The sequence below is a fragment of the Dermacentor silvarum genome, chromosome 1 (assembly GCF_013339745.2).
Source record: "Dermacentor silvarum isolate Dsil-2018 chromosome 1, BIME_Dsil_1.4, whole genome shotgun sequence".
Taxonomy (NCBI): domain Eukaryota; kingdom Metazoa; phylum Arthropoda; class Arachnida; order Ixodida; family Ixodidae; genus Dermacentor; species Dermacentor silvarum.
The window spans coordinates 15,440,954-15,453,441 of NC_051154.1; the positions used below are offsets into that span (position 1 = coordinate 15,440,954).

Here is a 12,488-nt window from a genome sequence, read left to right on the forward strand (position 1 = left end):
AATTGTAGGCGTCGACCACTTGACGCGCTACGCCGAGACTGCCGCACTTCCGGCGGCTTCTGCGCGTGACGTTGCCTTCTTCATCTTGCGGAACTTCGTTCTTCGACATGGAGCACCACGCGAACTGCTCAGCGACCGGGGGCGTGTGTTCCTGTCCGAAGTAATACAAGCCCTTCTCGCTGCATGCAGCATCGTTCACCGCAAGTCTACCGCCTACCACCCGCAAACGAATGGCTTGACAGAGAGGTTCAACCGCACACTCGGTGACATGTTGACTATGTACGTTGCCTCGGACCACAGTAACTGGGACACTGTTTTGCCGTTCGTCACGTATGCCTATAATACCGCCACACAAGCTACCACTGGCTTTTCGCCATTCTTTCTGTTATATGGCCGCGAGCCCTCGTGTACAATGGACACCCTGCTCCCATACCGACCCGACGCTTCTGAATGCACGCCAGTGTCTGAAGCCGCCAAATACGCAGAGGACTGTAGGCAGCTCGCCCGTACCCTTACGACCGCCGCCCAAGGTCGCCAAAAGCTGCGGCATGACAGTAACGTGCCTACACCACATTTTCCGCCTGGTTCCCTTGTTTGGTTGTGGATCCCACCTCACAGCCCTGGCCTTTCAACCAAACTTCTTGCACGCTATGATGGTCCCTACCGCGTCATCGACCGTACCTCGGCTGTCAACTACGTTGTCGAGCCTGTGACGCCATCACACGACCTTAGACATCGCGGACGTGACACGGTTCATGTCAGCCGACTTAAGCCATACTATGACCCCCTGATCCTACCTACGCCGTAGGTCGCCAGGATGGCTCATCTCTCCCGGGGGCCATTGTAGTGAAGAAGAGGAAGAAGTGCTCTTGCGTCTGTCGCTGTGCGCACCATCAGCGTTCGTGGACTGCCTCGATTGCGTGAGACGTCCAATAAATCGTCATATCACAATATATATATATATATATATATATATATATATATGCGTATACATACATAAATAGCGGTCTCCTTGCCAACCAGAGCTACGGACTACGAGGGACAAGGCTCGGCCCTAAGGTGTTTCGCCCCTAAAAATTACACCATCTTCCCGTAGGGGAACCCTGAGTAGTATGCGAAGCGGTGGACTCAAGGTAGTTTTACCAGCTGTATAAACTTGGACATGCAGCAGCACCAGCAACGCGCGCAACTGTTGTCGACGCCGTCGGCGTTTTGCCCGCGTTCGCACCGAACGCGCGCGGCGTTGGTCACTGTTGCCGGTGCCCCTGGGGCGCCTACCGTCGCGTCTCTAACCTAAGCTGCTTCGCATTATCGCGCGTGGAGCCGCAGGTGTTGCCATTCATTGCGCAATCCGGAGAAGAGCGTCGGAGAGGAGAGGATGAATGCTGAGAGGAGAGGAGCGTCGAAGAGGAGAGGAGGAATACCGAGAGGAGAGGAGGGGGAGGAGGATGCACATGCGCAGTAGGGGTGTGGGCGCACGGCGGTTGGATGGATAGAGGGAGGTAGGGAGTGATATAGCCCCGAGCATAAGATGCTTCGCATCTAAAATGCTACGGGGAGTTTCGCTTGAGCGTTCAAGGAGATCGGACGTGTCTTTCGGAGCTTTGGCGTCTGCGGGAGACGCTGTGGCGTCTCATGCAACGCTACCCTCTTTCTACTACGAGTTGGGCTAGCGGATGCACTCAACTTCGGCCCCGCAAATTTTGACTTGTAAAGGCGGTTTCTTTGACCAAGAATGTGACTCCAGCTGCAATCGGTCAGTGAAGGTGTTCTACACCCGTTTCCATCATTTCACGGCCAATTCTGGCCCGATCTTCAAGTCCAGAACTCTTCCTGCTTTGAGCCCAACGCGAACCGTTGGGCCTCGCGTTCATCGAGCGGCCGTGGCACGAGGACTTCGGCCATCACCTCCAAGCTTGCGCTTGGATTCTCCGCGAGCAACCCGCTCCCCGGCCTGCTGGAATTGCACATGCCCGAGTGTTTTGCGATTTACACGTGCCACGTGTTCGCCGCTGTACGTGTGCCTCGTGTGTCAGGTGTCCGCACTCCGCAGGTGCCTGGCAGGTGCCTGTCGTACTTGCAACCCATGCTGTACCACGTGCTTTTTGTGCACTCCGTGAGCGTCGGCCTTCTTCGGTGCACGTGCTCGCGCGGTGTTTGTGCTGCGTGCGGTAGCCCGTTCCCGTGTCCCGTGAGGTCCACGCGACATGGCGGATTTCACGGCTCCCTTCTGCGGACCTCCTCGCAAGGGACATCGGCGTTCGGCAACTGCGACGGTGGACATGCTGCAGTCCTTGGGCCTTGAGCTTCGGCATCGCGATGCCGCACGGGCAAGGGCTGCGGACATCGTCGACCAGTGGTTGGCGAGGCGCGGAGTGGCCACCCGGCGCCCATCTGCCCCGGCTGCGTCTGTTGCCGATATTCCGGTCCCTTCGGGAGAGGTCCCAAATGATCTCCCCCTGACAACTCCAGCTCCCGCGGCACTGCAGCCCACGGATACCTTCGAGCCAGTCACGGTGGAGCTCCCTGTGACCTCCGACGAGGAGGTCATGGACAAGTCAACCTCTCGGAAGCGTGGACGAGACAGCGAGGACGAGGAGAAGGTTTTCAAGCAGTCAAAGGGCCTCGGTGCCCTTCCGGACTCAAAGAGGAAGCCTTTGACTCCTCCTTCCGGCTCTGCTGCTGGCGAACGAGCTCCAGATGCAGCGACGGCGGCGACCGGCGCAGTGGGGCCTGCAGCTCCCACCCCTACTGCAGAAAAAACCGCATCAACTGCTGTTCCTGGGAAGCCGGCTACTACCCCCACCGGAGTTACTGCTTCCCTGGAGACGGCAGAACCTCGCCAGCTTGAGCCTCACCGAAAGGTGCCGCAACATACTGCAGCTGACTTCCTGAAAAGGAATCGGCGGCCAGCCACAAACGTTGCAACGAAAAAGCAGAAGAAAAAGAAAACAGCTAGGGCCAAGCATCCCCCACCGGCTGGCGCACCCCTTGCTGGTTCCAGCTCTTTGCAGGACGCCTCTCCGTCTACACCTACATCCCCCCCACAGCAGGCTGACCCCAGGCAGCCGACGCCTGAGGCCATGACTAGCCGGGCGAGGGCCCACGAGCCTGCTGGCAGCACCCGTGAGGTTACTGATGACTTCAGCCTGGTTATGTCGCGCGCCGCCCGCCGTCGCACCAGAGCCACCGTGGCCCTGGCCTCAGATCCTTCCGTGGCAGGAACGGTCTTGTTCCGGCCCTCCGAGAAGGGCGGCTCCTTCGCGAAGGAATCGCGCCTTGCACTATCTAGTGCACTATCGTCTCTCCAGGGAGTGAGTGCGGTGCGCGTAAACGCGAAAAGAAATGTGGTTGCCGCGGACGCAGCGACGCAGAGCTGCCTCGATGTGCTGCTGGCTACCACCGAACTCCGTGGCATCCCTGTTGCGGCCTGCTTACCAGCGGATCGCACGCCGAGCACAGGTTTGTTCACGGAGTCGATGGAACGCACAGCGAGGCTGAGCTACTGGAGGGCATCCGGAGCAGCATTCCCGTCCTTGCTGCCACCCGACGGGAGAGCACGGTAGTCCTCGGGTTCGCCGGCCCGCTGCCTCCTGAAAGCGTCAGCATTTTCAAGCTCCGCTTTGCTGTGCGGCCTGCCCGCCCCCGTCCGCTCCAGTGCCAGCAGTCGCACACACCCGGCTACAGAATTCTGCAGCAATCAGGCCCGCTGCACCAACTGTGGAGGCAACCACCCTGCCTGTACTCCCGCCTGCCCCAGATGGCAGGAGGAACGCAAGGTGGCGACCATTCTGGCGACTTCCTCAGTCCCACTGTCCAAGCACGCAGTCCGGACGATGGTACGGGAGGGCACCCCTGCAGCCATGCCTGCCAGCACCTATGCTCAAGTTGCTGCTGGCCCCCGGAGACCAGCCCCCCCCGGCACTCCAGTCGGCCGCGGCCCCCTCTAAGCAGCCTTCCACCCCTGCTGCTCGACCAACAGCCAATGCAGCACAGGCCTTGGCGACTCCTGCCGCTGACCCGAGGGACGCCATCATTGCCTCCTTGCAGCTCACTCTCCGAGCAGTGGGTGAGCTCCTCCCAGCGGACAGCCCGCTGAAATCACTCTGCCTCCAGGCTGGGGGACTGCAGGGGGACAAGAACCACCATGGCTAGTGGCCGAGGGAACAGCCGACGCCCTCGAGTGCTGCAGTGGAACGCGAATTCACTGCGGCGACGGCAGGCGGAGCTGTGTTTACACCTCCTGCAGCTGGACTACGACGTGCTCGCCCTGCAGGAGGTGTACGTAACGGCTGGAGCTCTACGCTTGCCAGGGTATGTGGGTCACCTAAGTACCACATCCTGCACGCTGGACACGTGCACCGAGGCACCCTGCCGGGCGGCCGGCCATGTCCAGGGAGCTGCCCGATGTGCCGTCTACGTTCGGGCGAGTATCCCCCATGCTGTGGTCCCAGTGGATGATCTGGCCGGCGGCGCGATGGAGTGCTGTGCGGTCACTGTCTGCATAGGCTCGTGCGACACCACAGTGGCCAGCGTATACATCCGCCCCCGTCTCGCCTGGGATGCCTCCAGCTTCCTGCCTCTGGCAAGCCGCCTCGGGAAAGACTTCCTCCTGTGTGGGGACATGAATGCCCACCACACAGCCTGGGGTGGAAAACGCTGCTGCACTCGTGGTCGTGCCATCGCGGACATCAGCCTACGTGCAGGTCTCCTGATACTCAACGCCGGAGAGGCCACCTACGTCCGAAAAGGTGTGCGCACGGCAATAGATCTCAGTCTTGCGACTGAACGCTGTGCGTACACCTGGAGAGTTTGTCCAGACACCTGGGGGTCCGATCATTTCCCTGTCATCGTCTCTCATGACGCTGGTCGGGCCCCCCGGAGCAGGGTCTGTTCTATGGTGAACTGGACCCTCTTCAGGAGACACTGCATGGGTGATCCAGCAGATGACGACTTCCTGCAGCACATAAACAACAGTGCCTCGGCAGCCACCATAGTGACGCGAGTGCAGCCTGGACGCCCTGTTCCTGACCTCCGGCAGTTGAATCTCCGGGCTTCAAGGAGGAGGGCAGAACGTCGGGCCATCCGCACGGCTGACCAGGAGGACTGGACCACCTACCGGAGGGTGGACGCAATATGCAGACGACACGCAAACCAGCGCCGTCGGCGGAGCTGGGAGGGGATCTGCAGCTCTATCTCCTCTGCCACGACCAGCTCAACGGTGTGGCGCTTGCTGCGATCACTCCACCAGGGCCCAAGCCTCCGACAGCCAATTATGGCTGTTGCTGTCTCCATGGGGCTGACGGAAACGGCCCTGGCAAACCTCCTGGCCAGTCACTTTACCTCCCGGCCACCTGTCCCGCTCGTCGATCCTGCCAGCATGGTGAGAGGAGCCGCCCCGCACATCGTCCACCACCAGGACTGGATACTGGAGCAAGTGGCGGCACTGTGCAACAAGCCATTCCAACCCCATGAGCTGACCAAGGCCCTCGACTGTTCCAGGCGGCGAAGCGCCCCGGGAGCAGACGGGATAACCTTCCAGATGATCCGCAACCTGGCGGACGCTGAGAAGGCCCGGCTCCTGGACTGTCTCAACGCTGTCTGGAACAACGGCCAGCTCCCCGAGTCATGGCTCACTGCCATAGTCGTGCACATACTGAAGGCACGAAAGCCAGCCACAGCTCCATCGTCCCACAGGCCTGTCTCCCTTACATCTGCGGTCTGCAAAGTCATGGAGACCATGGTCCTGGTGCGCCTGCAGTGGATAGCCAGGGTGCTGGAGTTCTTTCCGGAGCAGTAGACTGGCTTCCGGTGTCGCCGCTGCACAGCTGACTCCATCGGCGACGTCTTATCGACACTGGAGGCCAGGAGTGAAGGAGAGGCAGCCCTGCTGGTCCTCCTGGATGTGCAGAGTGACTTCGACAGCCTGCCCCATCAGGTGGTGATACACGCCCTAAATGCACTGGGAGTGTCGGGACGCAAGGAGAAATTCGTGCGTGCCTTCCTGACCGGTCGCTCGTTCCGAGTGCGCGTGGGCACCGCACAGAGCTCCCCGCGACCGGTCACGGCAGGCGTGCCTCAGGGATCGGTGCTGAGCCCCTTCCTTTTCAACGTGGCCTAGCACGCCTGCCCTCATCCATCCCGAAGGGCCGGCGCTTCCCAGTGCACTGCTCAGTGCACACAGACGACATCGCCCTGTGGACCAGCGGACCACGACGCAGCTTTCCTGCAATCCGGACCTGCCTCCAGGAGGCCCTGGACGCCTCGGTGGGCCACCTAGCTTCCGTGGGCCTCACGGTATCGTCTGCCAAGACCAAGGCTCTCCTGGTGCATCCTCGTTCGGCCACCCGACGGAGCACTGCCTGTCTCAGCGTAGGAAGCACCGAGATACCTTGGCAGAAGACAGTCATGTACCTGGGACTGCAGATCGACCACCTGCTGACCTGGACTCCCGCTGTAAAGGCTGCCGTGGCCCAGGTCCAGAGAGTCCAGAAAGCCGTGAGCCGCATTTTCTTGAGGGGGCGAGGATGCTCGACATCCTGGGCGCTGCGTCTGGATGGATGGAAAAACTTTATTTATTGAGGGAGGGGAAAAGGGGAATAAGGAAAGTGGTTGGGTGAAAGGGAGCTGGTGGGTGGTCTGCATTCTGCAGCCGCCACCTCCAGGCTGCTCTACGCCTTGCCACTCGTCACGCTGTCAGCAACCCGGCTGAGGCGTCTGGAGCAGCTACACAGAGGCTTCATCAGGAGCGTGCTGGGGCTGCCCCGGACCTCTCAAATAGCAGCAACGCTCGCAGAGGCGGGGGCGTGGCCTCTGTCCCTCCTGCTGCAGCAACGTGGCCTGCTGCACATCGACAGGCTGGCCCACGCCCCTGACGGAGAACGCCTGCTCACCCGCCGGGCGAGCCGTCCCTCCTCCAGGATGGGGAGCCTCGTCGACACTTACCTGGCAGTGGTCGGCCAGGTACCCCCAGCACCACGACTCCCGCCACCACACGAGAGGCCCCTGGTCATCACCACCTCGCTTGAAGGACACAGCAAGCGGCGATCATCCAGCTGCGTACTCCTTCAGGTGGCTACCTCCAAGCTGGAGGAAGAGCTGGCGGGGAGATTGCTCGTCTTCACGGATGGCTCCGTCCTCCCCGACAGCAGGCTCAGCCACTGCAGCCTGTGTGGCCCCCGCGCTCGGCAGGGCATCGACCTGTCGACTTCCCTTCTCGGCCAGCTCCACCGCTGCTGAGATGGCGGGCCTCCACCTGGCCGCAGACCTGCTGGCAGCCGAGCCTCCTGGGGTACCGGTCGCAGTGGCCAGCGACTCGCGAGCTGCTCTCCAGGCTGTGTGCCTCCCGGAGAGGGCTGGTTTCAGTGCAGCCCTCCTGGTGACGAAGCTTCACGCCCTCCGTTCCAGTGGTACTGATGTCTCTTTGCACTGGGTACCTGCTCACGTGGGGATCCCGGGCAATGAAGAGGCAGATGCCTTGGCCAAGGAGGCACACGGCACGGACACGGCACCCAGCCAGGCGGTCGTGTCATCGGACTACTCCAGGAGCACCTTGCAACGACCGCTGCTGAGCTGCCACCCCGACGCACGCGTGGCAAGGCGGAGCCCTCCGACACGGCTGCCTGACAGGGGACTGACCAGAAGGGAGAGATCCCTCCTACTACGCCTTCGGATTGGCTGCTGCTGGACAGCCGCCCGAAGCTTCCGCCTGGGAAGAGCAGACTCCCCAGCCTGCTCTATGTGCGGGGCAGACGAAACACTGGAGCACCTCCTATGTTCCTGCCCCGCACTCGACCAACACCGCAACACCATGGTGGCTCAACTCCGCCTCATGGGCCTACCTTCTGGTACCAGCACGGACCTGCTGCATCCAGCCCGCAATCCCAGCCAAGTGTTCAAGGTGGTCCTCGGCTACCTTGCGGACACTATGCTGGCTGACCGGCTGTAGGGACACCCTGCCCGAGACGAGGACGACTGCCGTCTCCCTTCCACCCTTCTCCCACTATTTCCTTCTTTCTCCCCCCCCCTCCATTCCCCTCCCCTCAGATGCTGAGCCGTGCTCCCTATAAGGGCTGCAGAAATATGCATCTTTTCCCACCTAGAACCTCTACTACTACTACTCATCATTCCTCCTCTCCTCTCCGACGTTCCTCTCCTCTCCGGATTGCGCAACGAATGGCAACACCTGCGGCTCCGTGCGCGATAATGCGAAGCAGCTTAGGTTAGAGGCGCGACGGTAGGCGCCCCAGAGGCACCGGCGACAGTCACCAACGCCGCGCGCGTTCGGTGCGAACGCGGGCTAACGCCGATGGCGTCGACAACAGTTCTGCGCGTTGCTGGTGCTGCTGCATGTCCAAGTTTATACCGCAGATAAAACTACCTTGACTCGACCCCATGGCTGCTTCGCATACTACTCAGGGTTCCCCTACGGGAAGATGGTGTAATTTTTGTCCTCGCCGTTAGGGCAGACATCTGCTCTGTGGCCGAGCTCTCCACACGTGGGGGTCTTCTTGATTCTTCGTACTTCCAATGCCTCAGGGTTTCGGTGGTTGACGATGAGCGCCTTTAGATCACCGTCGCTTATCCCGGGGTCCACCCCCCCGCACCACTCCCTTGCAGGTGTCATCCGATGCTGCAACGTATGCTGCCACGTCGAAGGGGCCCTCCTTCGTGTGATCCTCTGGATCCTGGCGTAGGCGCGCGCATTCGCCTCATGCGGCGTGGAAATAACTAGAATGTTCTGGATGCACACCGTGTCATCCCGCACTTGCTCCGGCGCCAGGGCCGCCGACATGGCCAGCGCCCGTGCGAGTTGTATCAAATCCGACTTTTTTCAAGTCCAGCCCCCCTCGAGGTCGGACGATGATCTTGAATTGCTCCCTCAGTAGTCTGGGGAGCCTCGAGGCGTCCACGATATGCTTCAACGCGCTCCGTGGTGCGGCCGTGCGGCGGCCGCGTTTCTCGCCTTTTTGCTTCGCTTCGGGCCCCGGCATCCTTGGCTCGCCCGGACCGCTCTTCTTCTTCTTCCTTTTGCCCAGCGCTGTTACCCAGCCTGAGCACTCCGCGTCCTCCGGAGTAATATCCATGCCTTCAACAATCACCACGCTTGGATTGGAGGCCATAGCACCGCGTCTCGCCGCGACTCGCCGAACGAAACGCTAGCTTGTGCAAGAAATTTCTTGTGCAAGAAATTTAATTATTTTGATGTATGTGAGTAACTTTCTATTTGCACACCTGAAGCGCAGTATCCTGACTGCGCATTTGAAGACCAAAGCGGAAGGTGCCATATGTGTTGCACTTGTAATAGACGAGCACCAAAGTTGCAGTCAGACATGGCTGGTGTATGTGCGGTGCTCCCTGAAGAAATTCGTCTAAGAGCGTTTCTTTGGATTCTTTTTATCTCCTGATAATCTGCTGCCGGCGATGTTGAAATTCGTAAAATATACATAGTTCGATGTAGTCTTAAACTGCTCACTTAATTTAGCCTCAGGATTATCCGACACTATATTTTAATAAAAAAAATCAAATGTAACGTTAATGTAACGACACGTTCCAATGTTCGAAGTGTAACTGAAACGCGTTCCTTTCGCATTAAAGGAACTTTTAACGGGAACTCGTTTCACTATTGGGAAGGAACGAGCTTTCGTTCCTGTTTTTGAGGAACGTGTACAACACTGCCACATACTGAGTGACGTAAGTTGGTGCGATGGTTGGTTTCGAAGACTGTTACCTCAGCACAGCAGCCCCATGCACTAACCATCCGACCACGAACTATACCAGGTAGGGCGGGAAAACGGTTAGATAGAAACAGGCAAACATAGATAGATAGCCCTTGGAAAGCGCGTGATGTACCCTGAGAATGATAAACCATTACAAATAATTCCGCCAGAAACCATCTCAGGATCACTGTCGACGGTATTTATGCAGTGTAGCGGCCCACCGCATTGTCCTACGAAACACGTCATGTATGAGTGTACTCAACGCCTCGTGTTGTTGAACTAAAAGCTGGGCTCCACTACCGGGCACTTTCTTCTAGACACGCTGCGCTATCTAGCGGCACCGCCATGAAGTCCGCGCGTGGTGAGTGTCGGAACAGACAAAATTGTCTGGATATATATTCGGCGCGGGTTCGATTCCGCCAACACCGGACAAATCTTTAAGGATTTGTTTTTCTTCATTGAATAGCGGCACATACGTAGTGGCACGTACCCATGGGTCACAAAGAGGTTCATTGAACAGCAACACACACCCAGTGACCCAAATTCGAGTGATAAAAGTTAGATGCCGACAAACATACCGGAAACTTTGTCAAGTCCCCAAACAATGCTAGTCGTATTAAAGAAATGACATTTTGTCGCCTGTGCCCCATGGTGTCCACATTGCAATCCCCAGCAGATAATGAGACCATCATCGAAGGTCATGCTTTGCTTTAATTGCAGAGAGCTCGCTTCTTGTTCTTGGAAAATCAAAAGAGTGCCAAGTGCTATACTGAACTATTCGCACCATAAAATCCGTCCTCGCTGCTAAATTGGAGTAAACAAAGCAGCCATGGTAAGCGTAAAGTCCTTTTAAAAAGCTTTTAAGGGAAATAGGCAGTGTCCAAATCCACGCCCCATCGATGGTTCCCCCTGTAGGAAAGCAAATGTCGAAGGCGTCGTTTTTACTTGCTTGAGGAGCAGAGAACCATTGCAGGAACCTAAAACACGCCATTGTAGGACGAAATCAACAAAACCTTACAAAACCATGAACGAAAAAACAAAAACCGACCACGGAGGAACCGACGAAACGATGTTGCTGCCATCTTTCGAGTTAACGGTAAATCTTCGTAAACTCATTGCGTTGCTTTCCGGTTCCGGGTCAAGTATGGTCGCTGCCGTGGTCACGTTGCGGGCTACTCGCCGAAAGGTTATCGCGATGTTTTTAGCCCCGTGTTATATTTAAATCAAACTGGATCCTGTATAACATGTAATTTATAACTGATTTATAGGGAAGCAAAATGCGTTTGTTGAAATTGCCTCTTCAGAGCTCTGCGTGCGCGTGTCGTTGTATGAGTCGGACAGCGAGCGGCACCTCAAGGCACATTCACCTGCGCGCTGCGGCAACTGAAACTGTATGCGGCAGCCTTTGGTCTTTATCAAGACGATTTCAGTACATTCGCTTGCTGAGAGACGCTCGGCAGAAAAGCACTAAAGGCAGTGTATCGTCGCTGTTCATGCCAGTTCCGGTAAAAGTGTCCAACAACCCGGATGATATCAATGTAGGTGAAGAACTAACTACCAAACTCAAAAAAGGTAAGCGCGCTTTTTGACTAGGTATTGTAGAGTTTATGTACGTTGCTACTCGCTAACTTAAATTACCTCTACCCAAACACTGGTAATCATGATTAATGGTTTCATTGTACTATCGTTTTTGAGTCTCGATTGTTATTTGCCAACTTTCCTTGCTGACTTTTCAGAGGATCTTCTTAAGCTGCTAAATCAATTTAGTAAACGCCCGGAGGTTATAAAATGGAGCGAGGAGAATGGTCTAGATGGTGAGGTGCACTCTTTCGTTATATTACGCGCAGCGTTGAATGATAGCGTGTCAGTGGCACCACACGAATATATGCATTTTTTTTTTTTTTCTTTTTCACCTTGCAGCTCGTTTGTTTCATCAAGCCTTCGTCAGTTTTCGACGGTACTGCATGGAGTCGGAACAGCTTCCCGCAGATTTGCATATAATTTTCAGCGACCTTCTTCAAGGCGGCAGTACGTACCGTGACACTGTTTGGTCAGTGGTTGTTCTTCCTGCATATTTGACTTGACTGCGTGCATATACGCAGGGCACCTGGACGACCTTGTTCCTTACTTTCTCCAACATGCGAGACAGATCTTCCCACATTTGGAATGCATGGAGGAGCTGCAGAAGATCAGTGACTTGAGGCATCCTGGAAACTGGTGAATTCTATTTCTTTGGGGTTAGATACATATGATTGCACCTACTATGGCTCGTGTCTGTTGTAACTTTAAGGGACAAGGAATTTCAGCTTTTGTAAATGTTTCTCCTCTATGGTGCCACTTCATAAATGAACACACCTTACTACAAGCACCAATGAGCGGCCATCACTAAACCACCAGTGACCTAATCTTCTACTCCTGCGTGAGCACATAATGCTGGAACCCCTGTGCCAATGTCAGAGCTCATAAGTTTCGACAAAAGTGCCAAAAGGAAAGAAAAATTGCCAAGTAAAAGTGAGCACAGGTTGCAAATGACTTCATGACACTGCACTTACCCAAGGACTCCTGCGTTAGTTCATTTTAAATTTTATGCTTAGTTGATTTTACATAGAAGTGTGACATAATGAATTTCACCGAACCATGGCTGATTTGCGTTGACTAAACACAAAACGAAGCAAGTCTTGGGCTTTTGTTTCATTTAAAGGGTTGCTCTGTTTACAAAGATGTTGCAATTTTGATCTTTCGGCCTTGCCTAATTCACCATTTCTGCTC

General features: G+C 56.5%; 1 protein-coding gene across 1 annotated transcript in view; it reads left to right on the forward strand.

The window, feature by feature from the left end:
* Positions 1 to 10,861: 10,861 nt before the first annotated feature.
* The window catches only part of LOC119457398 (ATP-dependent RNA helicase SUV3 homolog, mitochondrial), a 52,025-nt gene continuing 50,398 nt past the window's right edge, over positions 10,862 to 12,488 (forward strand). Inside the window, exons 1-4 of the mRNA XM_037718977.2 lie at positions 10,862 to 11,291; positions 11,456 to 11,533; positions 11,640 to 11,747; positions 11,822 to 11,936. Of these exons, the coding sequence (XP_037574905.1) occupies positions 10,997 to 11,291; positions 11,456 to 11,533; positions 11,640 to 11,747; positions 11,822 to 11,936 (596 nt within the window). The 5' untranslated portion in view covers positions 10,862 to 10,996. The remainder of the gene's footprint in view (positions 11,292 to 11,455; positions 11,534 to 11,639; positions 11,748 to 11,821; positions 11,937 to 12,488) is intronic.